This window comes from Molothrus aeneus, chromosome 3 (genome assembly GCF_037042795.1).
Source record: "Molothrus aeneus isolate 106 chromosome 3, BPBGC_Maene_1.0, whole genome shotgun sequence".
In the NCBI taxonomy this organism is placed as follows: domain Eukaryota; kingdom Metazoa; phylum Chordata; class Aves; order Passeriformes; family Icteridae; genus Molothrus; species Molothrus aeneus.
The window spans coordinates 7,711,551-7,739,030 of record NC_089648.1 but is presented as its reverse complement, the minus strand read 5'-3'; the positions used below and the strand labels follow the sequence as shown (position 1 = coordinate 7,739,030).

The 27,480-nt window shown below is 40.5% G+C and overlaps 1 protein-coding gene across 5 annotated transcripts in view; it reads right to left on the bottom strand.

Annotated features, from left to right (window-relative positions):
* Positions 1-5,101: 5,101 nt before the first annotated feature.
* Positions 5,102-27,480, bottom strand: part of TMEM63A (transmembrane protein 63A) — a 31,104-nt gene continuing 8,725 nt past the window's right edge. For 4 of the 5 annotated variants that reach the window (XM_066546208.1, XM_066546211.1, XM_066546210.1 and 1 more), the window contains 17 exons: positions 25,528-25,579; positions 24,274-24,382; positions 23,800-23,870; positions 23,018-23,098; positions 22,240-22,363; positions 21,757-21,890; positions 19,396-19,533; positions 18,068-18,221; positions 17,216-17,322; positions 15,508-15,594; positions 14,796-14,858; positions 13,764-13,926; positions 12,807-12,912; positions 11,685-11,852; positions 7,911-8,026; positions 6,957-7,019; positions 5,102-6,220 (listed from right to left, as the gene is read on the bottom strand). In XM_066546208.1, coding sequence (XP_066402305.1) covers positions 6,050-6,220; positions 6,957-7,019; positions 7,911-8,026; positions 11,685-11,852; positions 12,807-12,912; positions 13,764-13,926; positions 14,796-14,858; positions 15,508-15,594; positions 17,216-17,322; positions 18,068-18,221; positions 19,396-19,533; positions 21,757-21,890; positions 22,240-22,363; positions 23,018-23,098; positions 23,800-23,870; positions 24,274-24,382; positions 25,528-25,579 — 1,907 coding nt within the window. In that variant the 3' untranslated portion in view covers positions 5,102-6,049. Of the gene's footprint in view, positions 6,221-6,956; positions 7,020-7,910; positions 8,027-9,662; positions 9,704-11,684; positions 11,853-12,806; positions 12,913-13,763; positions 13,927-14,795; positions 14,859-15,507; positions 15,595-17,215; positions 17,323-18,067; positions 18,222-19,395; positions 19,534-21,756; positions 21,891-22,239; positions 22,364-23,017; positions 23,099-23,799; positions 23,871-24,273; positions 24,383-25,527; positions 25,580-27,480 lie in introns of all 5 variants that reach the window. The other variant, XR_010783312.1, reaches the window with a different exon arrangement.

Genomic DNA, 27,480 nt, shown 5'->3' with positions numbered 1-27,480 from the left:
CCATGAGTTCTAGGAATTCTTGTATAGGTTTCAGGGAGCTAAGGTCTAGCCCTGCATTTTTGTCTCAGTGGATGTTTGTTTATCACCCCAAGTCTTTTGTGGCTCATAAAGCTTTTTGCAGTGATCAGAAGGGAATTATTAATACTTCAGAGAAACCAGAGGCAAAGAGGGTTTAAGCAATATCTCACACAAACTGAGCAGAAGAACCCAGTGCAGAACACAGATGATGTCATTCTCCTAATTTCTCCACTCTTTAAAGATAAATAACTTCAATGATTCCTCTTAAAGGTGCTCAATTGATTTATTTCTCAATTTTTGCCCTTTTCTTCCCAGCAGATTTTGATTCCCCATCTCAAAAGGGAATTAATTTTTCCTATTTCAGGAACATTTTTGAAGTTACAGATTTAAAATATAGAAGAACAAGAAAACCCTACTTCATTCTCTAAATCTAGAATCCTATCATAAAGAATTTCAATGCCTGCAACCAAATTATGGTACTTAGCAATTCTTTAAATCACTTGGTTTTTTCCAGTTTCATCTGTGGGGAGAGCTGCTGGTTTTATTTCTCCGTCTCTGTAGATGGAGGGGAAAAATACTGATAATTTGCCTTAGGGAAAAAAAAAACCTATTTAGAATTCCAAATAAGTTTTGACATGGAACATCTTCACTTGAAAGAAGCAACTTAGTGCTTTACATTTCAGGAGAGCAGGCTATAAAAAAGCCAATCAGTCTGAAAATCCAAGCATAAACCAGCACCAAATGCATGAAAGATTCTCCATACAGAAGGAAGGCCAGCTGTGTACAAAAATACATATCTCTTACATTTCCTCAGCTCTCAGTCTTCCTCCTGTACTGCAACATTTTTTTTTTCACTTTTAATTTCAATGAACATCTAAGAAGCACAACAGATAGGTGCCTTTCAAAACCAGCCCCTAACTTCTCTCACAAACTTTCACCCTTTTGGGAGGTTCACAACCACACAGCAGCAATGATGAGACAGCAACAAAATCTGGCTCCTGTTTTATTTAGGAGCATCTTATGGCATACCATACACTGGACTTCTAGAATTCTATCTTCAACATCACTTTTGAGAAAAGTGCTTTCATTCATTATTAACCAGCACTTAGTTAACCACTGAGTCTGGGAGCAGATACAAAAATTTCCCTCTCTCCTTCTTGGCTATTTACAGCCCTGCCTATTTCCACTTGAAGTTGTATTGGCTGCAGCTGAGAGGCTCCATTCTAACCCAAAGGATGTGGGACACAGAGCAAATGCCAAGAACCAAAAAATTATAGGGAAGAACGTTCCATTATAATGGCTCAATCTTCAGTCTCTCCACTTTTAGTTGTTTCCTTTCTGTTTTTATCCTTCAGACAGCTGTCCTCAGAAAGAAAAAAAACCAACTTCTGTACTTCTGAAATATCTGGAGCAGGCACTTGCAGCTGTTACAGACAGGTGACAAGCAGAATCCTTCAAGAAGTCTTGTCTAGATGTGACAGACAAGGAATTTATGAGACCACTTTCAGATAAGACATGTGACCCTGGCCATCATTTGGAATTAAATGTGTGCATTCCCTTATATTGTTGCAGTTTTGAGACAATAAAGGGTGTCTTTTCTTTGTAGTCAATAGACTTGGGATAAAGCTCCCTTCTCCCCAAATCTTCTGCTTCTCACCTCACTTTTGCTAAAAGCCAGGTGAAAACTCTGTGGTCTGCTGCTTCTGGGATGAAGAAGCAGCAGATTTGAAGCCTTCTCTTCTTGAAGAGAAGGCTTCCAAAAGCAAAAGGCTTCCAAAACACTCATAACCAGATTATCTGTAGAACAGACACAAGAAAGCTTCAGTTGTGCTGCCAGCATGTGTGGGCAAGCAGAGCTGGGAACTGGACCTCTGTAAAAAGACAGAAAGAACATGGCCTACTGCTACACTGGAGCACTTGGAAACTTAGCCAGCACAAAGATCTGCTTTTGGCTCAGGATATGGGAAAAGCCCAGAGGAAAACAAAGCACAAACGTGTGCACCTCATGCAAATGAGAAATTGCAATGATTTGGGTGTTGAGGATGTGTTGTAAGAGGGCTGGAGGTGAGCCAGATGGGCCTGGCACACAGAATCCTGGCACAGAGCTCTATGTATCCAAGCAAGCCAAGGCTTCTGAGCCTCAGCAAACCACGGAGCATTTTCCTCACTCTGGAAGAAATTCATCTGCCCTGAAGCTTTTGCAGAAGTGTACCCTGTGGTACAGTATCAAATGAGCTCCATCCTTCAAAGTGTCAGAGGCTGCCCTGTCAGCTGTGTCACAGAGAATCCCATCACAGCCCAAGCTCTGGGGCTTCCACCTGTGGAGGGAGAGTGTCTGTTTGTCCGGCATTCCTCCTGTGCAGGGAGAGTGTCTGTCCAGGATTCCATCCTGTGGAGGGAGAGTGTCAGTTTGTCCAGGATTCCATCCTGTGGAGGGAGAGTGTCAGCCTGTCCAGGATTCCATCCTATGGAGGGAGAGTGTCAGCCTGTCCAGGATTCCTCCTGTGGACGGAGTGTCAGCCTGTCCAGGATTCCTCCTGTGGAGGGAGAGTGTCAGCCTGTCCAGGATTCCATCCTGTGCAGGGAGAGTGTCAGCCTGTCCAGGATTCCATCCTGTGCAGGGAGAGTGTCAGCCTGTCCAGGATTCCATCCTGTGCAGGGAGAGTGCCAGCCTGTCCAGGATTCCTCCTGTGGAGGGAGTGTCAGCTTGCCCGGGATTCCTGCCCCGGGAGCGTTGCTGGAATGTCGGGAAGGACTCAGCCTCAGCCTCAGCCTCAGCGTGGGGGAGGCGCTGCTCCAACTGAGCAATGCGAGGCGAGCAGCAGGAGCTGGATCCCAACAAATATGGGAGCTTCTGGGAGCCACAGTCAGCAACTCCAGCTGGGCCATTTGCTTAGGCTGCCTGCCAAAAGGTTTATAAAAAGAACAGTAAAGAATGTGCCATGGCTTTAAATACGAATTTCAAATACAGTGCAGCCAATATCCACATTTGTTGAGGCTTCCATCCCTCAGCTTTTCTCTAAGGCTCAGTCAGGAATGCAAGGAGTTTCTCCTGCTGATCTAATTTTATTCCCTTGCAGATATCCACCAGCAAGAAGGAATGAAACAGAGCCAGGGCAGTTTCCTTATTACTTCCAGCTCTCAGAGAGGGACCCAAAAGATAATAGTGAAGCAAGCACAGCACAGCAAAGATGCTAAACCAGCCTATAATTTGTGTGTTGCTGTACACAGCTCTTGTGATAATTTACTAATAGGTGACCCCAGCTTTTTCTCCAACTGGTGCCTGTCCTAATACCATAGACAGTTCTATGAGTTTAACTGCAACAGAACACAGTGGCAAACAGGAATGGCAGCTACACAATAAGTGAAATATGCAGGTGATTTCCCTATCAGAAAATACTACTGCAGTTTTCAAATATTTTCCAAATACTACTGCAGTTTTCACTATGAAAAATGCTGTGTTGTAAAACCTGTAGAAGAAGCTAGGAATCTCTTAGGAACCACTTTTTCCCTGTTCTGTCAGTGACAGACAGAAGAGAAGGGAAGGAGTACCCAGAAAAACTAAGCAGCTGAGAAACTGAAGTCCTAGAGTAGGGGCTGGTTTCTTTCCTTCTCTTCTTCTCAGGCTCTGTAGTCCTTCAACTAGGCACAAACCTCTGATCAACACATCCTCTGCATGGACAGGTTTTTGCAGTGCTTGGGGCTTTGTCTTTTGCATCTCTTTGGAATACTATAAAGTGGGGCTCCAGGTATGGATCTGTCTCAGGAGGAGCACTGTTTTACCACTGTGATAACAAGATAGAACCCTTGACACATGAAATGGTTCCTCAAATGCCACCAACGACTTTTTAGCAAGATGCAACTTTCCATTACCTCAGGGGTTTTCCATATTCTCTATCTGAAGCACCTTAGCATGGCTGGAGGTGGGTTTACTCAAGCTCACAGGAGAGATGGCCCTGCCTGTGCTCAACTTGTGCCAGCCACAAGGAGTGTCACCACCAAGGTTCAGCAACCTCCCAGGCACAAAAAGGAAACCAAATCATTAAAAGAGTTTTTGTCCTCAATATGACACATAGAACCTCACAGTGAGTATCAAAAGTCATCTGTTGAAAAAAGTGAGTTATGTCACAGAGCATAAAACCAGCACAGCACCAGCACAGTAAACAGGTCAAGTGTGGCAGCTGAATGATTTATTTGATTCTTCAATGAGCACACACATAAGCACCCACTGCTGCTGCAGCCACCTGGGTGAGATGGGGTAGTGCAGCTAGAAACAAGTCAGAACAATCACAGGCTTCTGATCTAATTAGCACAACAAGCTGCCTCCTCCCTGTGACCTCACATCTGTATGAGACACTGACAGATGAGTAAAAAATTGGAGTCTGTTGGTTTTTTTTCCTTCTTGATTTGAACACCAACCTGGAATTGCAGTGTGTGCACGAGGTACACACCACCTCATAATGCCATGATTGCTAAAAATCAAAATGCACACACACACACGCACAAACCCCTGACTAAACTGCACCACCGAAGTGAGAGTATAAAACAGTCTGACAAATGCATGCCCCCCTCAGTAGCCAAGGCTCCTCACCTGCTTTTTAAGAACCAGGAGGTGCATTTTCAGCTAACAGGATGGGTTTGTAATCAGAGGGCTCAGAGCTCCACAGGATCCTTCTTGCAGCAGGCAGGTCTCATGCTCAGCACTTGTCTGAGGGCTGTACTTGGGAAGCTGGAGGCAGTCCTGCAAGACACTGAACATCTGCACACATTTATGGCACAAAGTCTCCTTCAATCTCAAGATGTTGCTGCTTTACAGAAATGCTAGAAAAGGTCAAAGTCAGGAAATAACAGTTTAACAACAAGCAAGGAAACAGAGGGCCAAAAGCTTCTCCTACCCATAGGTCACAAAGATTCATCCCCTAGAGAAATCCAAAAAGTATTCAAATTCCTCATGGGACATTCTGTCATCCTAAGGCTTGTGACAGTGCTCCTAAGAAGAGTTCATGACCATGCTGTGAGGCAGCCAGCAAAAGGACTGTTTCAACACACAGAGAAAAGAATAAATAAATCAAGACAGCCTGAATTTTTTCTAAACTCAGTGTTTTATTGCTCTGTGATTATTAGTTATACTTTGACACATTGCACTTCAGAATAGATTAGCACCTACTACATAATTTAAAAACTTAGTATCTTACAACTCATATAATTGGCACGATAGAGAAAACCCAGAGATCTGTCATTTTAACCCAAGACTAAAAGAGATAAAATGTTTACATCCTTTACTGTTGGCAGGTGAGCTTTCATTGTGGAAGGCCCTTAAAAATAGTGAACAGAAACGAAGAACCTAAATGCCCTCCAAAAATATATAAAAACAGTATCAGATAAATCACTCCCTTCTTTACATCAGTCTTTTTGCTTTGGTACTTTTAGTACCCAAGTGCACAGTTATTCCCTCATCTCTTTCAAGGAAAAAAAAAGGCAACATGATCAAAACTATGCTGACTACTTTGGGTGAAAAGAGGAGAGACTCCCACACACCATTCTCAGCACCCACACAAACAGCATTTTCATCAAAAGTGGCATTGTCTCGGGATTTAACACATCCCAAGAGGCTTATAAATAATAAATTTGGGGGTTTTTAAAAAGGGAAGAATTATTTGAATAAATAAATGACAGCTCTAATAGCTGCATTGGCTTTGGTGACCAGTTATCTATATGCAGCATAAGTTATCTTCATAAGGCAAGTGGTGAGCTAACAGAAGTGAAGTCCCTGAGGATCAGCATCTCCACGTTCAACTTATTTGTTTCACAACGTGTGTAGACAGCCTGGAAAACAATCAGTCCCAAGGCATCTGCTTTTTAATCTCCCAGCACAGCTGCAGACTACACAATGAATTATTTCTGTACCTTTTCTGCAGGCAGGAATACATAAATAACGCCGAATACTTAGGAGGAGGAGGAGGAGGCAGGGAATTAGTTCTGCTAAACCTGGGCCAAGTGCTCCACCTTGTGTTCGTGCTCACAACACAGCTCAGAGCGAAGCTCCCGATGCCTGCTCCACCCCTGCAGGTCCTGCGGTGTAGTTTCTGATTCCCTCTGCCCGGGAAGAGGTGTTGTCCATGGTGCCGTAGGACTGCTGCTCCGTGGGGGCCAGCACCGTCCTTTCGGTGGGGTGGGGACGCAGAACCTGGGGCACGTACATCTGAAATCACAAGTGAGGGCTTTTAGTGGTCTCTCAAAGCACAGGGCTTTGAGATGGGACAACTGGAGGCAGTCCTGCAAGACACTGAACATCTGCACACATTTATGGCACAAAATCTCCCCCAATCTCAAGGTGTTGCTGCTTTACAGACGTGCTAGAAAAGGTCAAAGTCAGGAAATAACAGTTTAACAACAAGCAAGGAAACAGAGGACCAAAATCTTCTCCTGCCCAGAAGAATTTCCCCCTTGTCACTCTTCTCTTCATCCTTTTCCCATTCTTCACCTCAACACCTCAGGCCTTTTGCACCCTGCTGGAGGCTTCCTGGTGCAATACTCCCCTGCACCTCTTGACTGTGGCACCAGGGCCTTTCCTCCTACCTCAGTCCTATGTCCTTCTCAGTGACATGGCAAGCAAGACCTGCTACATGTCACAACATTCAGAATCACAGCAGTGGCAACTGACTGCATTTGGCAGCTGTCCAGATGTGAGGCTCTGTCTGGAGCAGGGCACAGAACACAGCACACAGAGCTGCTGGAAGCACTGTGTCTCAGCTGCTCCTAAAACCAAAGGTACTTCTGGAACACCACCTGGGAGCACCATCTCTGGTCTCACATGCATGTGGCAAATCCCACAATCCATGTAGATAACGTGCTACACAAGCTCTTTGGTAAGCAGGGTGAGAAATTAGGTTTTTCTAGGAAAAGTAAGGGAATATTAATAACTCTTAGGTTCTTACTGAAGATGTTGGGACTGTTGGTACATCTGTGTCTTTTCCTCTTTCACCTTGTGTGTCTTCAATCTGTAACCATCAATAGGTGGGGAAAGAGAGAGAGACAACATCAAACTGGTGAGTGAAAACAATACACACAGATCATGAGCACCCAAAACCTGCACAGACAGATCTCAGTGCAGTTCTGGCACTCTCTCCACCCATCCTTCTACACAGACTCATAGAAAGGTTTGACTTAGAAGGGACCTTAAAGATCATCGAGCTCCAAGCCCCTGCCATGGGCAGGGACACCTTCCACTAGACCAGGTTGCTCCAAGTTCCATCCACCCTGGCCTTGAACACTTTCAGGGATGGGCACCCACAATATCCCTGAGCAACCTGTGCTAGTGCTTCAGCAACATCACAGCAAAGAAATTCTTACTATACCTAATCTAAACCTACTGTCAGTTTAAAGCCATTCCCCCTTGTCCTCTCACTACATGTTCTTGTAAAAAGTTTCCCTCCACCTTTTTTTGTAGGCTGCCTGGAAGGGAAGCCTTTTTTTGGAAGGTTGCAATTAGGTCAGCTCAGGCTGAACACCCCCAGTTCTCCCAGCCTGGCCTCATAGCAGAGGTGCTCCATCCCTCTGATCATCTTGGTTGTATTCTCTGGATTTGCTCCAAGAGGTCCCTGTCCTTCCTTGTGCTGGAACCCCAGAGCTGGATGCAGCCCTGCAGAGGGGCAGAATCCCCCCCCTCAACCTGCTGGCCACACTGCTGGGGATGCAGCCCAGGATACTTTTTCCATACTGCTCTTTTCTCTCAAATTCAGTTCCTGCAGACACAGAGACTTTCCACTCTGCCAAGCAGCCCACCTGTACTACAGGCTCTCAGCAGGAAGGAAGGGAAAACCCACCAGGAACAGCTGGTGCTCCATCAAGCACACAGGTAGGTGCTGAAAGGACAGGTATCCATCACTTACCCTATAATTCAGTGGACTCAGGTACTTGAAACAGCCAAAACAAGTGTAAGCCAAGCAAATAACAATGGTGATGTTGACAACCAGCAAGGTAAACATTGTTGTAGGTGCTTTAAAACCTAGAAAAATATCCAAAGAATACAATAAAGAAAACACATAGCAGAAAAATCCAACAAAACCAAAAGAAGCCTTTATTTATCCTCCTCATTTTCAGAAGCTTCATGGATTTTTTTTCTTAGAGGAATGGGCAGCCCACTGCCAGCTACAAACAAGAGAATGTCATTATACACTAAGTTCTCCCACTTTTCCTAGGGGCCAAGAAATGTTGCTGTAATACCTAAATGATAGACAAGACTCAGAGTAATTCTTCTCCTCCCTCCTTCATCCATTCTGGACCCACTTCTTAAGTATTTTCATTAATGATCTGTGAAATAGAATATTAATTGCATAGATTAATTATGATGATGGCACCAAATTGGATGTTTTGCCATCAGCTCAAAGGGATGGAGGTGGGGCAAGAGAAGAATCAAAATGGTCTTGGTACATAAAACCATCCCACTTGCTTTAAAGGATCAAAACAAAGAAAAACAGCAGCAAGATAAAACTGTATGTAGAAAACAGGAAATAAGTACAATTTGGAAGGAAAAATAAATGTAGATATGAGGGATAACAATAGCACGGCAGCATACAACTGCTGGAAAGCAGTCAATAGTGGGATGGTATCAAAGAACATGGGAAGAGAGGAAAATGAAAAAAACCACAAGTGGCACCTATACCAAATAATTCAGTGGTGGATAGCCTTGTCTACGATAAAATATGAGCAGAACTGGAAGAATCCAAGGAAAAAGATCAAGAGAAAGAACAGTAAATATGAACTAGGCTGATAGGTAACTTTTAATTCAGACAAAGTGCAATAAACTATAGGAAAGGACATGGGTGCCTAGCATGGAGAAAGTATTAAAGATTACAGTGACTTCTTATTTTCCAGATCCACTAGGGAAATATTCTAAAGAAATTAATCTCATTTTGCAGTAAAGATGACTTGAATAGAATATTAATAAAAAGTAAACATCACTGCAAGCCCTAACTGTTTCCAAGCTTCTTCAGACAAAAGAGGCAACACTAACTCTCAGACATTTTTGTGGTAACCCCAGCATATGCAGTGGCATAGAACAGACAAGTTTTCCACTTTAGCAGGTTATAGAAGCCCTGCACAGGTCTGTTCACAAGGGGAAAACCACCACACACATGCAAAAAACAGAACCAAAAAAGCCCTACAAACACATCATTGTTCAAACCAAAAAAAGGAAGTGAAAAAACCTCCCTAGGGGTATTGTGGAATGTCCTTCAGGGGAGGTTGTTTTTATAAGCACAGGTTACAGTGTTTATCAGGTGGTGAGGGTGTGTCTACACCAAAGGCAATGTATGGTGCAAACCACAAGGCAAACAGCAGAGATTAAGGAAAGAAAAGTCTCCCACATCAGTTTTCCCTGCACTGTGTCCTCAGAACTCCTGCCTGCCAACAGCTCTGGAGAACATGGGATTCAAGTGACTGTGCCAGGAGATGGGGCTTGAACTGCAGAGATGACCTCACCTCCTCTGTGGTGAGAGGCCCAGTGGTGTAGGATGGGTGGATGAGGATGGATGGATGGATGGATGGATGGATGGATGGATGGATGGATGGATGGATGGATGGTATAAAAGCTGAGAAAGAATAGAGGCACTGAGAAGGAAAAACTGAGTACAGCCTCTCACCTTCTGTGTGCAGTCAGGTGGTTTTTGATCCTGGCTGAGAGCTGGGGGAGAGGTTTTTCCAGCATTACATTAATATATGAGGAGTGAGAAACCAGAGTATTGTCACTGGACTCTGCAACCAGACAAACACCCATACCAAGCCAACCACACAAGTCAATGACCAAGCAAACAAGCTTTACACCATAAACTGATCTATTTTGCAGATAAGGAAGCAGAGCTCTCTTATCCTTCCTTCTTTTTGGCACAAGAAGCAGCAGTGAAATCAATGGCAATGAAATCAAAGTATCTAATTTCTACCTCTCAGACTGCCCTGTGCACTGACAAACCACTGAACAACATCCTGTAAACAGGATCCTCCACATTGACCAAGCCAAACATGGTAATCCAGCCTGTGTTTTCCATTATTAAGGTCCCTGACAAATGATGGTTTTACCATGCAGAACTAGAAAACATTATAATAAAGATTTAATTTTTACTTCACCAGGATTTCCTTCCTAACAATTAAAGAGGTGCATCAGATGCTGAGTGCTTGGAGTTGATTTTTCTAAAGCATGCTCTAGAAATTCTCCTGGTAATTTAGAAGACCAGATTTATTGGTCTTCCTGGTTGCAAAAGCAGCTCTCAAAACAAGGGGAAAAACAAGCTCTCAAACATACAAGTAATGCAGGAACATCTATCAAATCCAAGGACAGCCTGAAGCAATAGTTCCAAGTGCCTCTTGCATGCACAGGGAGCTTTACCTCTCCCTAAAGTTGGATGACAGCCTGCCAACAACACCTTTCTGACTGCTGGTCAGAAACTGCTGCTCAGAAATGCTAAAAAACACAATGCAGATGTAAGCATCTGTCATGAGTCAGCTATCAGGAGCTTCCTTCTAAAGAAGGGGAACCCAAGCCTTCCAGCATCACTGACATTCCCATTCCATGCCAAATGCTTTCTCCTGTGTCATGGATAAAAACCCATAAGATGTTGCCCACCTTTTTCTGACATCAAAGCTGCTGGTACAGCACAGCCAATACAATCAATACCCAGTGTTTCCAAACCCAGAATGTCTGTATTTTAAAGATAAATTACATACAAAACATGTGGTTTTAAACCCTCATGTGGGGAAGAGAGTCACCATCTCACTGCAGTCTTCCATGTAAAATTTGATGGATGATGTAGAACACACAAGGACTAGCATTAGCCAACATTTTAGCATTTTTTCCTAAGAGATGGCTGTACAAGCAAGGCAGCAGCCAATTCAGCCAGGCAAATTAAACTTATGCCCAGGCTGCACAAATGCAGGTAGTGAAGCCAGTGATCATCTCACTATAAAGAGCTAATTCTGAGTAGATTTTTGTTCTATGTAATGATTTTTACTCTGTCACATCACAGCCCAACTGGGCAATTCCAGGTGTACTGATTTAAGGACTACATGAGCTCTTGTGAAATGAAGGAACACAGAGTCTCATGCTAACAGTTTAATATATCAGCCATCTCCATCAAAGGCTCTTGTGCAAATCTTGTGTAGTTCACAGAAAACCATCATGACTCCCCCTTTAGGGAAGGAAATAGAAAAGTCCACAAAGCTTATGAAAGCTTTATGAGAGCTCACATCTAATTCAGGGATGCTGGCAAGATAGCTGGGAGCAGCTTCCAGATGGAAACAGGTCATACTCACCTGTCATAGACATATTTTCAGAAAAAGGATCTTTTCTTCTGAGAAGCTGGGAAGCTTCAGCTTCTCCATGTTTTGCTGCTTTGGAATGTGATTTGGAGAATTGTTTACCCAGCATGTGAATTGTTTTTACTTGATGACCAATGACAGCCAGCTGTGAGCAGTCACAAGATTTTATTATTCATTCCTTTCTTTTCTAGCCTTCTGATGTCTCCTTTCTCTTTCTTTAGTATAGTTTTAGTATATCATTTTCTTTTAATATAATATATATCATAAAATAATAAATCAGCCTTCTGAAACACAGAGTCAAGATTCTCATCTCTTCCCTCATCCTGGGGACCCTCCAACACCACCACACTTACCCAGCCTCACAAATGAGTAAAAATAGAGCCAGAAAAGGCAGAGGATGGGAGCTGCCAGGGCCTGATTGACAGCTGCAAAGTGCATCTTCTTCTCCAGCTTGGCAGGGAGATAGGCATAGTAGAGGTTGTGACGGTCCACCATGTGCTTCAGGAGGATGTAGATCAAACCTGGCAGGGGAAACAGCAGAGCCAAGCAGAGGCTGTTGGAGGTTTGATAAAAAGCAGCAGCTCTGTGAAGGGATCTGCACTAACCAAGGGAGTGGATGCAGCCCAGACACGAGAGGGGTACAACTGTAAGACAGCACCTGCTCCTAAAGCTTAGCAGCTGAGCTTGTTGCATCTCCATCCCTCCCCTCTCCACACACTTCTCTGTCTCTGTGGTGCCTCTTGTGCTCCCAGGGAGAGCCCAGAGCTCCTTCCAGGTGCTGGCACATGAGGCCAAGCCAGTAGGGAAGACTTCCCAGCTCCCCTTGCACTGTTGCTGGTAAGGAAGGCATGACAGTGGCTTAACACCTCCCTCTCAGCCTTCACCACATTGATGACTGGATTTCAAGTCAGCTACTCCTTATCCAAACAAACAGCCAGCAACTGCTGTGGCAGCTATGAATTGCAACAGCTCTGGGATGCAGTGGCACATTCAGATATTTACAACTGCAGACAAAACAGAATGTAAGTAAATATCAATTACATTGTTACAGAAAAATTGGCCACATTCTCCCAATAATAAGGTTGTTGATTAAACCAGTTCTGAACAATATCTAATTTAGATAATTATCTTGTATCTAGCTCTGTAAAGTTTCAGATTAGGAAATGAAAATACCAACTAGATAAAATTATTTAGTACTACTTATGTCTGATCTAAACTCCTAACTACCAAAGCCAGTACACTCAAAATTGAGAAATAAAATAAACATCTAATAGATATCAAATGTACTTTCAACCTCTAAAGGCAGTACAAGAGCTAAGTAATTCATCATCTTTTTCACTGTTCTTCCACAAGAAAGGAAGGAAACTCAGATCCAAGTCCTAAGGATTATCAGCATTTGAATGGGAATAAGAATGCAGAGCTGAGCCTTCCCACATGCCCTATCTCACTCCCACAGTGCCCACTTGAAAACTTACCAAAAGGGACAATGATGGGACATGTGATGCTGTAGGCCATGATGACAGTGAACACACACAGCATCCAGGCATACATTGCTCCAAATTCATATTCAAATGCCTGTTGCTAGGAACAAAAACAAAACACCCAAAACTCTCGAGTCATCCATCAATGTGTCAGGAGTTAAGAATAGATTCCCTAAAGCAACAATTCACCTTATCTTATTCGTTCTGAGAGATCAGTTATTTCCCTAAGAGGCAGAAATGATATAATTAGAGGAAGTATTTTGTGGTTTTATTACCTGGACATACAGAAAAGATGCTGTTTCTTTCTTAACCTTAAAGTAATTTCTCAGAGAATCTGTATCTACAAGAAGCAGCTCCTTAAAATCACAAGGCAGAAAATAATTGTGCCAGACTCAGAACCTTCACCTCACTGTGGTAGCTACATTCAGGCTTAAGTTCCCATTGTAACACCTGGAATTTTAAGCCAAAAGATGACACTTCACCTGGAAGTGAAAGTCCACCTCTTAAAATGGAATATTGGCAAAAAGATATATTTTGCTAGGTGAATGTTCAGTTTAAAGCAAGTTGTACACACCTGATGGCTGACAGAAGAAACTAACTCTAGACAGTTTTAAACAAAAAAAAAACCCTGAAGTTCAGACTATAAGATAAAATCAGAACTATTCTATAAAATCTAAATCATAAAACTGACTTAGAGCTATGAAGAGATTGATACCTGAAACTCAGAGCTTGGATTTTGATTTTTGACCATCTCTGACTGGAATAAATCCCTCCCTGCTATCTGTGCTGTGAATGAAGGGAATATGAACCTGCCGTGGACAAGCGAAACAAAGGCTAAAAACAAAAAAAAAGTCAGGAGATGATAGTTAATGGTATGAAGGATGGGTGCTGCCACTGTTTCTGACAAGGATCAGCCATTGAAATGCCTCCTGCTCAGGTGGGCTCCAGTACCTGTTTGATGTTTTTCCTCTCTGCTGTGGACTTGGCCATGATCATGCGTATGGTGTAGAGGATGAGCCCCGGCAGGCGCAGCAGCTCCATCCCATTGCCCACGAAGGCTGAGGCAATCACATAGTTCACAAAGAAGGCTCCCTGGTCAGGCAGGAAAACACATCTGCCAGGAAAGACACCAGACACTGGCTGGGAGGAAGGCAAGCAAACCCTGGAGGTGTACAGTCTATTCCTATTGCCTTTGGAAATCTCTTCTGGTAAGAATAAGCACTATGTAGGTTAGGAAGTGGCCAGCAGAACTTCTGATAACCTTGCTGTAAAAGAGCACTGCACAATGCACACTACAAACACACTACAAATGCAGCCAGGGTAGTATGCAAGAGCCTGGCTGAGGTGCAGTCCAGATGAGGAATAAACTGCTCACAAAAAGATGCAGCAGCCTGATGGGTGGCTGAGAGCAGACAAGAGCATCCTCTGATGTCTGCAACAGCAACCTGACACAAGATGAGATAAGACTGCAATAGAATAATCATCTCTCCTAACTTAGTAACTCCTAATTGTCTTCCTGTTACCAATTTTGAAATTGCATTTGGAAATCTATGCCCTAATAATTGCATTCTATTCTTTCCCTCCAGTCACAGGAACTTAAAATAACCAATATCTGCAAATTTGCAATGTAATGTGTGTAAAAACACTTATTTTTCAGAAAGAGAACTGGAACTGCTGCAGCTCTTTGGTCTCACTGTAATCCTTGAGAAGATCCCCTGTCAATGATATGCAACAATCCTCATCCAATTCCAATATCTTATCATCCTTTCTGTGAAGAAATTCTTTCTAATGTCCAATCTTATTGTCTCCTCCCCTTATTCAGAAGCTCAACATCATCCCAAAGTAGCAACCCTGAGCAAATTTTAATAAACACTGACCAAGGACATTAAACAGCAAAAAAAAAACAAAACAACAAAACTTAAGTCCTAAGTATTTCTTTACAAAGGAATAGCAAAGAGAAAATATTATTTAGCTGATACTTACTCCAGCCTTACTGCAGAATCAGAGGATTCTCTGTCAAACAGCCAGCGGAAAAAAAAATCCAGACTGAAAGAAAGATGGTGAATGTAATTCAGTCTCCCACACCTTAGTACTGTTTAAAAATGCTTCCCTTTTTAAGCAGCTTGAGTCAAGATAGTATAGAAAGAATTTAGTATAGCACAGAAAGAATTTAAGCAAGTAATCTAAACACTACTTCAGCTTTATCACAGTTAATGATAGCTAGAAATAAGAAAAAAAGGTACAAAATTAAACAGAACAAAAATATCTGCCTCATATTAAAGTTTTATTATTAATTTTTAGCAATTATTATGCAGATAGAATAAATACATGTCATCCAGGGAAACAGTCAAAAACTGTTAAGGTGGGAAAAAAAGGACAACTGAAGTATAAGACACAGTCAGAAAACTTGATTCTCAGCTATAATGGTGAGTATGGGAAACTTTTAATTAGCCATTGATCTTACAAGGTCTTAAATCTCTTTGTTAAAAGAAAACCCAGGCTTTGGAAACTTTTAAGGACTCTGAGGATCCCAGATGTAAGATGAATATTGAAACCTAATGTGCAATGATAACATAACCACACACACTGAAGGGAGTGGGGGTACATTGACTATACCACACAACTAGAAAACACAAGCAAGATGTCTCATTCTAAAAGTACTCAGCCATTATCTCATTAAACTATGATTCTTTACCTGGTCAGACCAAGGGAAGGCAGAATCAATACCATGAAGATCAAAAAAATGTAGACTTTATGCATCATTATTCTGTTCTCTGCAGATCTATCAACATAAAAAGGCACTGAGTGAGAAACTCATACAAAAAGCTGCCACGTATGAATGATCCTTCCTGGACAATGCCAGCACTTGTCAGACTTCCAGCTTCCCCTACCATATCACATTGCTACCAGATAAACATCTCTGAGATATTCACCAATATGGACCAAGCAGAATTTCAGTACCTTCTTGGGCAACAAAAATCTTGCTGAACGTTAATCCAGCAAGATTTTTTTTTGTATAAAGAAGTGTTGCAAGAGGTTTTTTTTTACTTTGTATAAAAACAAACAATGGCTACAATGTATGACAAGCACAGCTCATCTCTCACCCAAAGACACCCAATCTTTCAAGAGCTTGGAAACAAACAACTCTTCAAGTGCCATGCCAGCAGGAATTAAGCAGTCCAGAAAAAGGCACCACTGCCAAGAAACCAGACACTCAGACAAGCTCCCTGTCAGGTGTCAAGTCTTGGGGAACAGCATGACACTACAAATGCTAAACCCCCAGTACAGCAGCAGAACATGGATCCAGTGACAGCCTGTTGCCAGAAAAGGGGAGCTCTGTGAACACTTCAGACTCCTAGAGGTGGTATCTGATAGGGCTTTAAAACCACAGGGGTTTTATTATAGGAACACTTGGGCACTGTGAGACCTGTCAGTGTAACTGCACTGAGGCTTGAAATCAGACCTGTGATCTCTATGATCTCTAGTGACTTCAGAAAATTATTTTAACTGATGGAGAAGGGCTCAAAGTTCATGTGTGCAGCACAGCTACCAAAACAAAGATGATGAAAAGCATACAGCTGTGACAAATAAACAATAGACTCTAGAAATGGTGTCTTAGAAAAGCATTGCATAAAAAATTAAAAGCAAAACCATCAGATTTACCTTAGAACATAAAAACAAACAATGACTGCAAGCTTTATGGGTAAAGACTGAGTGAAGTTGAGATTGAAGTGCCATGCTTTTATCTGTGTGTAGGTAAACAGGCCATCAATTCTGGTACTCCAAACCAAGTTGTGCTGAGTTCTCCAAGTCAGCAGCTCATTAGTGGGCTTGACATCTCTGGGGTGCCCCAGCTCAGTGTGAAAACCTTGCATCAACACATCTGCTGGGCCTTTGGCCCTATAAATCTTCTCAGATCATCACTGATATCCAACAGATCTGAGCTGTGAACCAGGAGTTACATCCAGACCATTTTGTCATGCCAAACAACAAAAAGATGCATGCCCTTTTTATAAGTTGTCAGCCTGGAGGGGATCCAGACCACATGGCCAATCTTCCCAGAGAGCAAGTTAATTATGGGATTAGAGGCCCTTCCCATGCTCCTGTTGAAGCTACACCTCCTGAGCCTGCTCTTACATTTTTTTATTTCTGATTAAACACAAAGAGGAGTGAGGTGGGGAGCAGGGGAAAGCATAAGCAAATCATGTGGTCATATTAGATTTGCTGTGTGGGTTACAAATTACTCAAATGCTGAAGTATGGTTATAACACTAGAAAGAGACAGGAACAGGAAAGGTCTTGCTAGGAGAGCTCTGCAGATTTGAGGGCTCTGGGAAAGATCAGCACTTCATTTATCTCAGTGGTTCAGCTGATGAGGTAAAAACAGAGGAAAAAATTGCTTACTTTGTCCAGTGGGACTCCAGCAAAGTTGAGTAATAGACAATTGTTGGTAACAAAGCTGAGAAGGACCAGAGCAAGAGAGTTGGGAAAAACTGACTGATGACAGGATTCTAGAGGGGGAGGAAATAAGATTTAGTATTAAAAACACTTTAATGCAGTCATGGTAGAACAGAGATGCTAATATTTTGCTTTTTGTAAATTATAACAGGATGAAGTGAAAAAATTATATTCAGATAATCTTAAATTGAGTAATGAGTGCTTAGCACTGGCATGCAAGACAAAAACCCAAGATTGAGTGAGATTTGGAATTAAATTCCATGAGAGTGCAGTCTCACAAGTAGTTTTTGTGTAGTTTACACTAGCTTGGGGAAATATTTAAAAAGAACAAATTGCTTTAGCTGCAGTCAAAGTAGGATCAGATATATATGTCATCTTGCTTTGAATCCTATATGCAAAATTTTTAAAAAAATTACTTCAGAGTTAAAAATCTGAATTTCCTCCTCTTATCATAAAAATCAAAATACAAGTTGGATTTGAAATTCCATTTTTTGATTACAACATTTAGAATTATTTAAGTTTGGACTGCAAATTTTTACCACAAATACATAAACATGTTATAATAATATAAAACCTCAGATAAAACTTACTTCAGACTATTTTCCAGGAACAAAAGAAGGCTAAAGACCTGATTCTGGACTTATGGTTTTAATCAGCAGCTACATAAAACAGTCCTGAGAATTTCAACTGAAGCTATAAGGTAGGAATTTCAATTGAAGGCAAACCAATGAAACCCTATCAATTTACCAACATTTTGGTCTGATCCACAGCTATATCCAAACATGTGGTAATACTCACATTAAGGTAGTGAATAGGTTTAGTGACATTGAACTTGTCCATGGTTGAGATGATTATGGAAGGAGTAGTAAGAAAAAACAGCACAATAAAAAGTAGCAGATTAATGCAAGCCCATCTAAACCACCATTTCAATCCACGCACTGAAAGATTTTTCCTGGAGAAAGAAGTAAAAATAAAAAAGGCATTAAAACAAGCAGCAAGCATTTGCTGTTAAAAAAAGATATCTGTCTATCTGTCAAATAACAGGTGGCACTGCTTTTTCTAAACTGAGCCTTCAAAGTTATATAACAAAGCACTACACAAGTTCCAGTTGCTAATAGAAATAAAGAGAACTGTGCAACCTCTCTTGAATGATACTATAAATTATGCTTGCAGAAGATCATGTCTAATCTTTCATTACACAAACACAATATCTCATCTAGTTAAGGTTTGGGATGAAACACTTCCATTGTTCAATAATACAGAAGTACTAAAAAGAAATGGAACAAGAAGAGACAGAGAACACAGAGAATTTCTTCAAGAATACCTATCAGAGGCAGAATCTACCAAAAAATTGTGATTTGAAAGAAAATTTCAAATAATACATATCAGAGGCAGAATCTACCAAAAAAACTGTGATTTGAAATAAAATTCAAATTTGCAAACACTGCATCCCTTCCTGCCATTTTAAAACAGCAGCTGTAGATTTTAAACAAGTGCACAATTTCTTAATTCTAAATTTCTTAAATGTTATTTGAGACAGTTGCCAAAAGGACTGGAATGATTTGAGCACCAGGCAAAGCCAAATATTCAGAACAAAAAAACAGGGATACAGAAGTTCAGTAACATCCCTGATTATGACAAGTCTTCTTGGCACATCCCTGGGTCCCTCTTCTTCAAGGTGAGGGGAAGAAAAGGAAAAGAACAGGAAGAAGACAGACCAGAGTTTACAGAGTGGACCAAGTTACACTCATCACATAGCAACTCAAAAATATACACATATTCTGAGGATACTCAGCACTAAAACCAAGTTGCTTCACTCAGATCTTAACTGTTGACATGCACTAGCCTCAAAAAAAGGAAATACTGAGGGACAGATATAAACAGGATTGGACTTTTTTAAAATTTTGGGGTGGAAAAACTCTAGCCCATTACCCCAGTAATGCCCACAGACCCCAAGGTCAATGAAGAACATGAGTAACTAAAATAAAGAGGCAGATCAGCCACATTCCAACACCACATAAAGTTTTAGTTTAGGGTTAAAAAAACCCACACTCATCCCTGTTTGTCCTGTGCCCATTCTAATTCCACATTATCACCAACAAATGGGTGTAAGAGAGGAATCTTACCAACAAATATTCTCAGGATAAGGAGCATATGTAACCTCCCAGTTGGATACACACAGTTCCCTGCTGTAGGGTGATGGCTGGGGTTCTCCTTTACACTTAATGCTCTGACATTTACAGGCATTGAAGTCCTTAAGGATGCTGTAAGGAAGAGGAAGATTTTTCCATTTTTTTCCACCTGAAAATGCTAAATATGTAATGAGAAAGTCTGGGAATAGTGATAAAGGATTTTGGGTTTTTTGTTTATTTTAATAACCTGTGATCAAGATAGAGCTTAAACAACACTGTAATATATTATTCATTAATGACCATTATTTAAACAGTTGATACCACAGGCCTGAGATCTGTTTTGTTAGAAATAAAAAGCAGTCTTGGTTTAAAATGTTTACTGCTTCTACCAACATGAACAACAGCAAGGAGTCATTAAAAAAAAAAATATCAAAGTCTGAGAGCATTGGAACAAAATAAAAGACAAACAGTTTCCTAAACACATCTTTACATAATACAGATGTCTTCAAGTCAAAGTAGACTAATGAAATGAGACTGCAGACGAATCTTTTACACTAGTATCAAAACTAGCCCCAATTTTGCCTTGAGTACCAATTCTCAGAAGAATTTTTAGCATGCCAGTATCCTCACAATTCAAAATATTAGCCTCTTTCACCCACTTCTAAAATAATCACAGTGCTTAATTCTATCTTCCAATATTATGAGTTGACTGACACTCAAAATTTCAAGAAAAAATTTAAACATGCCCAGAATAAATGCTATCAAAGATCTTTCAAAGGACAGCAGTAGAAGGGTGAGGAACACATTCAGAAACTATTTTTTACAGTAGCATAGAAACAACATATAATATATTTAGATGGGGTGATTCCAAAATCTGTGAACATGCTTTTTTCTCAGTTGTGGTCTTAACATAAAGAAGACAGAGAACCACACACAAGAACACCAAACTAACAAACACAACCCTCACCCCCCCAGACCTTTTCCTTACCAGAATTCAAGCAGTGATGTCAGATTGCCAGCATCTTGCAGCCACACGTATTTAAGACAGTTGATTATTCTTTGATAGGTTATTTTTAAAAATACATATAGAGCAAGTTTTAGCCATCATTAAAAAGCTTCTGCAACCACCTGAGCCCCCAGAACCTCACTTCTGGTGTCCTGTTTCTCTCATCCTATTTCAGGGCTCTGCAGAGCAGAGCATCCTAAGGGCACCAAGTAACTTTCTAATTTGATGGGAGCCTCAGCTTCACACATAATTCAATCTAATTTCCTAGGGAATGGAGTCCACCACATTAATCCCAAGCTAAACAAACTAAAATGTTTCCAGGTCTTGATGACTGAACTCAGAGAAGCCTGCAGTGCAACTCAGAACACTTGTTCAAAGAGGGACTAGCCCATCAAAATTGTACACAACACATCAGTAGCTAGAGAAGGAACTTCAGTGCTTATTTCTTCTTTCATTTTCACACCTCCAAATGTTATTTCATTACAAATTCAATAGAGGAGGCAGATTTCATCACACAATCACTACTCAATGAAAGAGTAGCAAGCAAAACTTTCTCCAAAATAGCAAATTCTTGCAAGAAATTCTACTTCCTGGACTTCCTTGAAAAATGGCCTCAAAAACTGTTTCTCTAACATGACTTGAAGGCCAAAAGAATGCAGACAATTGAAACTACAGAGGCTAAGAACAGAAAAAGGCATGATGTGTTATGCTGCAATACAAATCTTATTCTGCTTCCTTTTACCCATTTTGTCTTAGCAAAAGATGTTTAAAAAATGCCAACAGAACATGAGAGGCTACACACATTTTTCTCTGCAAATAACTGAATAAAAGCACAAAACAACTTCTGCTATTAGGTCTAAACATATATCTATAACAACAGGTAAGAGATATAGAGAATATGTGTATCTCTCACCTGTGGCCAGGTCCCTCACTGAGCCTACCCTGCTGAGATGACTTAACTGGCTGTGTAATTTGTACCCACTCTGATAGTTTGGTAATTGGACCATTTGCACAGTAAGAAATGGAGTTGTCAGTAACTCATATTCAAGAACCAATTAGTCTGGTCTCCTAAAAACCAACCCAGATGGACTGGATCCCACACAAGAGAAAGGCTCTTTATCCCATTAAATGTCCCAAGCCTTTTAGTCCCTTAGGTAATTTCTTCATTCAAAGCATAGAGGCTAAAACACATTTATGGAAAAACTTACCAGAAAGCAAAGCAGAGCAAATCCAGAATGGTGAAAAAGAAGAAAGGAAGAACCAACATAAGCAAACAAGGGACATAAACAAGAGATCAGTTGTACTATTTTAGTAAAAAGAGAGCAAACAAGACAATGGACAAAACTTACTAGGTTGCCATGGATTTCTCTTGAAATGTTACAAAGGCCATTCCCAGTGGGTTATTATGAACAGCTTGTTCCTCTTTTGAATATTCTTCCTCAAGTTCATTCCTAACTTTGGTATAATAATCTACAGCATCCTCCTGTGGGGAAATTGATGGCTGTTAGGTGCAATGTACCAGATGGCCAATATCCTCATTAACACACAGCTTACATAAACCATGGACACCCTTCCTCATGCCACTCCCACAAATTACAAATCATGCCACAAGGAGGGACAACAGGAAGATTTTCTTCTACTTCAGTTTGTGCACTAAGATTATATTTCAAAAGTTTCAGGGAATTCCTTTTCTGTGCTGTACAAGAACATGGCAGATAAGCTATGAATGAATAAAGAATTTTCTGAAGGTCAATGAAACATGACACAAACCCTATTTTCTACTCCTCTAATAACCCACTTAGCTATAACTAGAGAAGAACAGAATCTCTTACCCTTTCACATCCTCTCATTTCACAGCAGCAGAACTGACCACATGGCTTAGGGTTGATTTGGACCCTCTTGCCATACTTCTGATGCAGGTGTTCATAGTAAATCAGGCTTTTTTCTGCCTGTTTTCTGCACAAAAAAATACATCCAGAACATTTTGCAAGAAAACAGTATCAACATCAACCTTAAAAAGATTATAATCCCTGAGAGGAAAAAATTATGCCAGGGACTGATAGCAAATTAATCAGTCACCAAAGATATTTACATGCAGTTTATTTTGGTTATTTATATAATTTATTTGCAAGTCTGTATAATCATTATACAGCCTACATGTAGTGAAGTTCTAGGACTACTCACTACTTGTAGTGAGGGTCCAGGAAAAAAAACAACCCAATTTTATTCCTGAGAGCCCAGAAGACAACACTTGTCTCTCCTGTGATCAGCACCTCTGGCCAAAGAAGCAGGGTTAACAATTATTAATTCAATAGTTCAGTTCTTCACTTTGCACTGCCTGTCTGTAAATAATTAAGTACAAACATACATAAATAATCAGCAAGTTAAAACTTAATTTAGGCAACACACAACATATCACACCAACAAGAGATGGGCTGAGCCCCATAAACCCCTTCAAAACACAGCTGAATCTAACTGAAGGCCAGAACTTGAAGAGCAGAATCCACCTTTAGGATACACCAGGTTAGTACTGCTGGTGCATGTTGATCAAGGACTAGCAAAACATTCAAAGAATTATGCTAAATTTGTGTAGGTTACAAAAACAAGTACCTTTTTTTGAAAAGGTTAATAAGCCTGGCTACATCATAACACAGCTGGACCTCCAGCACAGTGCAGGTTGGGTAGGCATCCCTGAAAGGAAGCAGCACATGAGAACAGTAAGAACAGAAAGTACAGTGAAGAAACTGTTTCAAGAGCAGCACTGGTATCTAACTGACATCTCATCACTCATTTAATTTCTGAATGAGGTGTCAGAGAGCAGAGACTTCCACAGACAGCCGTTGGAAGTTACTCAATATGAGATGCACAGCTTTATTCCAAGTAAAAGTTGTGTGGGGGCATGACTGGAAAGTGTGGATACACAGACACTTGCTTAAATTCTGATTTAAAGATCAGTTAACTAACTTGATTGAAATATAATATTTTCTGAATTTTAAACAGTGCAAAATTAAAAAAAAAAAATCTGCTTGGGCAGGGAAAACTAGCAGGGCAATTCTACATCTCCTATTCCTAAACAAAGATAGAAAGAAACTTTTTACAAGGGCATGTAGTGACAGCATAAGGGAGAAGGACTTCAAACAAAAAGAAAATAGGTTTAGATCAGATATTAGGAGGAACTTCTTCACTGTGAGGGCAGTAAGGCCCTGGAACAGGTTGCTCAGAGAAGTTGTGGATGCCTCATACCTGGAAGTGTTCAGGGTCATGTTGGATGGGGCTCTGAGCAACCTGGTCTAGTGGAAGGTGTCCCTGCCCATGGCAAGGAATTGGAACTTGATGATTTTTAAGGTCCCTTCCAAGCCAAACCATTCCATGACTCCAATGTTACCACTTACGTGAAATGGTTTTGCACAACCTCTTCACTCGCATTTTTTGGAAGACCAGTTATGAACAACGTGCACTTAACCTGGGAGAGAAAATGTAATTACATTTTTACATACAATCAAAATGACATTTTGATAAAATACATTGCAAAAGAGAAAACAAGAATATAAAGAAGGCCAAGACACAGCACAATTAGCTGTGTACTAGAGCAGGAAAAAAGGTAGGTAATTCTGATTTTGGTGGGAGCTCATCTATCTAAGACAGCACCTTCTGCACTGGTAATAGGTTACAGCAAAATTTCACAAATCCCACCCCAACCCCCTTCTCTCCATTTGTTTTCACAATTCACTCAGTAGAGCATTGCTTTCAGTCAATTCCTCCACTTTTATGTCACATTCTAGCATGCAGGAGGCACCTTAGCAATTTGCTTTTTTAGCATTATCCATTGGCAAATACACGTTTTTCACTCCAATACAGACACTTACTATGTTTTCTTCTTTATATGTGACATACTTCATGTGATGTCTCATGAAGACAACAGTCAGAATCAGGTATACAACAGCAAAAACTGTGTGCAGCCAAAGAAGATTATTGCTGTCAGACAAAACAGAAATATGAGAAACAGGAAGAACCAATGATCCAGCTTATAGAAGCAGCCATCAGAATGACAATCAGATCAAAACCTCTCACTGAACACAAAACAAGGCAAAAAGGCAGCTACTGCTGGTCAGTCACACCTATGCAGGTGCCTTGGACAGTCTACAGGATTATTTGCTTCTCATAAAATTCTATGGGTCATGGAGCAACAAAGAAAACAGATGCTCTATGGCATGGACATATTTAGGCAGTGTTTGGCTTTTACTTTCTCATTCAGATGACATATATGACATATGATGCTATTTGCCAAAATGTTTGTTATCTACTTTATTATTTACTGTGCTGAGTGCATAATTAAACTCTCCTTGAACACAATCCTTACTCAAATTGAAAACAGCCTCATATAGGGAGTAAATTCTGCTCTTCTGATAGCTCCTTCTTCAAAGCTTACAGAAGTTCTGTTTTGTGAACAGCTCTTCAGTTTTGTGAAGAGCATTAATAATTGCAATTAAACCAAAATACAGGAACTTATTTTACAGATTTAAAAAAATCCAACAAAGTAAAAAAATCCCCATTAGTTACTTGGTTTCATAACATGGTTAAACAAAACAGAAATTCTACTGGACATAGTGCCAGGGATGGATGTGGATTGATCAAGAATAAATCAGAAGATTTGTGCAGTTTTGTACTGCAACTATTTTACAGACTTTTAAAAACACATTGAAGTAATTTTAATTGTAATCTCAGATGGGAGAGATATGCACACACATAAATCTAATGTAAGGGAATTTAAATCATCCCAGCTGCAGATTCCAGTAAAGCTATCAGCTTTACATTCCTTCTGAAGCATGGTTTCCTTTAATGGGGAAATTTCTGAAAAGAATATCACTGGGTGTGCAGTCATTAGCCAAGAGAAACATGTGGTGTAAAAATGAGAGATGAGAGACCAGAAGCCCCCCACTCTCAGGATTTCTTATCAGCACTGCAAGTGCACAGCCTGAAGCAGAGCATATCCCAGTTTCAGCTGACAGATAGGGATTAAGTTATTCCAACCCTATAAGACATGCTGCAAGTATCAATTCTTGTGTTTAGACACCATGGAGGAAACAGACATCAGCACAGAGGGACTCTGCAAGACTCACCTGGTTTGTAAATTTACTATAGTTGTTCTTCCAAAACTATAGGGATCTTTATCTAAGAAGAACAAGAACAAGTAGGAAAATTAACTGGTGCAACACTTATTGTCAGAAAGTCATCTTTTATTCTATTTTTTAAAGAAGCTGATATATTTCTTTTTACTGCTGAGCAAGTTTGTTGATAAAAGTATTTAGAATCATAATCAATGCTGGTTTACTCTGCCTGTGTTTTAAAGTTGGAAAAGACACCCCTAGATTATACCACATTCAAGTCATCAAGAAAAACAGTAGAGTGTTTTGAAAATCTATACACTGGATCTTTGAAGCAGTTCTCTTTCTCCCTCCAATCTCCCTTCATGTCCATTTACAATATTGCTTAGGGATTGAACATATTTCCTTCACGTTTTTCTTTCATCTTAACTGATTTCTTATCTCAGGCTTTTAAGCTGCATTAATTCAGTGCTGACAAAACAGTGCTGACAACCTTGGTAAGGTCAAAAATGGGTTTACATGACATTATTTCAATAGACTGCCAAGTATTAAAAAAATTATAATGCAAGTGAGAGAAAATTGAGCAAATGATCACAAAGTAAAAGGAGTTTAGTGTATCTAGAAAGCTAAACAATCCTTCCAGCCCAGACTGTTAAACCACATTGCAAGTTAAGTCATCACAACTGAAAATGCACAAATCAGCTTACAGTGGAAGAGGAGGAAGAAGGGGAGAGATATTAAAGTTTGGTTTCTGCTGTATTTCCTAGACTCACAAAGGTTAATGCAGAAAAACAGAAGCTATATTGTCCTGCTTTAATAAAGCTCATTTTAATATAACAAAAGAATAGCCAAGAAAGAGCTCATAAAAGGGAGGTCAGAGATGGAAGTGCCAAAGGTAAACAATACAAAAAGGAAAAGGTACAATGTAACCTATTACAGACAACAGCTATGTCACAAGGCTCTTAAAAGCCATGAACAACACTTTAAACATGATCTTGAGGAGACTGATGCAAAGCCAGGTATGAAATGGGATTCTAAGGGCTCATAATCAAAAATAGAAGAATGTATAAACTGGGTTTAACAGAGATCTCACTCAAAGAACTCAGGTTTCCCATCAGCAAACTGAATGGCAGACTAGAGGACATTGGAGGTGCCACACTGGAAGACATAATGAGGACTAGACTGCAAGAAATATGAAATGAAATTTATCTAGTCAACACTGACGAAGTCTCTGCAAGATTTGTCCAATTTTGAGACAAAAACCAAGACATAAAGGAACAATGGCAGACAGTGTAGCTGGATTAAAACAAAAATTCAAGGCATGGCTGACGATTTTATGATCAGCCAAATGGAAAACATTTCTCATTAGAGACCAAATTAACTGGTTTGTTTAAGAGAAAGAGGAAAAAGCAGATAAAAAAATGTTTATCATCCTCAAGCAGCTACAAGGATTTTGCAAAGAGGAAAAGAATAATCTGTTACCTCCAGTGACAGATAAAAAAATTGATTTTAAATTAATTGAAGGAAAAGAGCTTCAGACTGGATACTAGAAAAAGATTTCTCAGCTGTGAAGATGTATTCCTTTGACAATCACCACCAATAAAAACCATAATGATCAAGCCCAATTAAGAGGGCATGGGTAAAGTTAATCCCGACTTGAACCTTTTTAAGTCTTGTCATGTAAGTCTTATCTGCAGTCTTGTTTCTGACAAGTGTTTAAAAAGAGTCCCCTACAATCACACAAATTTCACATCAGACTGAGGGGGTGTGTTGTGCTTGTGTGGCCAGGTTTAGGTAACAGGGGAGCAACAGGGGCGGATTCTGTGAGAAGCTGCCAGAAGCTTCCCCCATGTCCAAAAGAGTCAATTCCAGCCAGCTCCAGGACAGACCCACTGCTGGCTGAGGCCAAGCCAATTAGGAATGATAGTAACACCTCCATGATAACATGAAAAATGTTCCTGTGCAGAT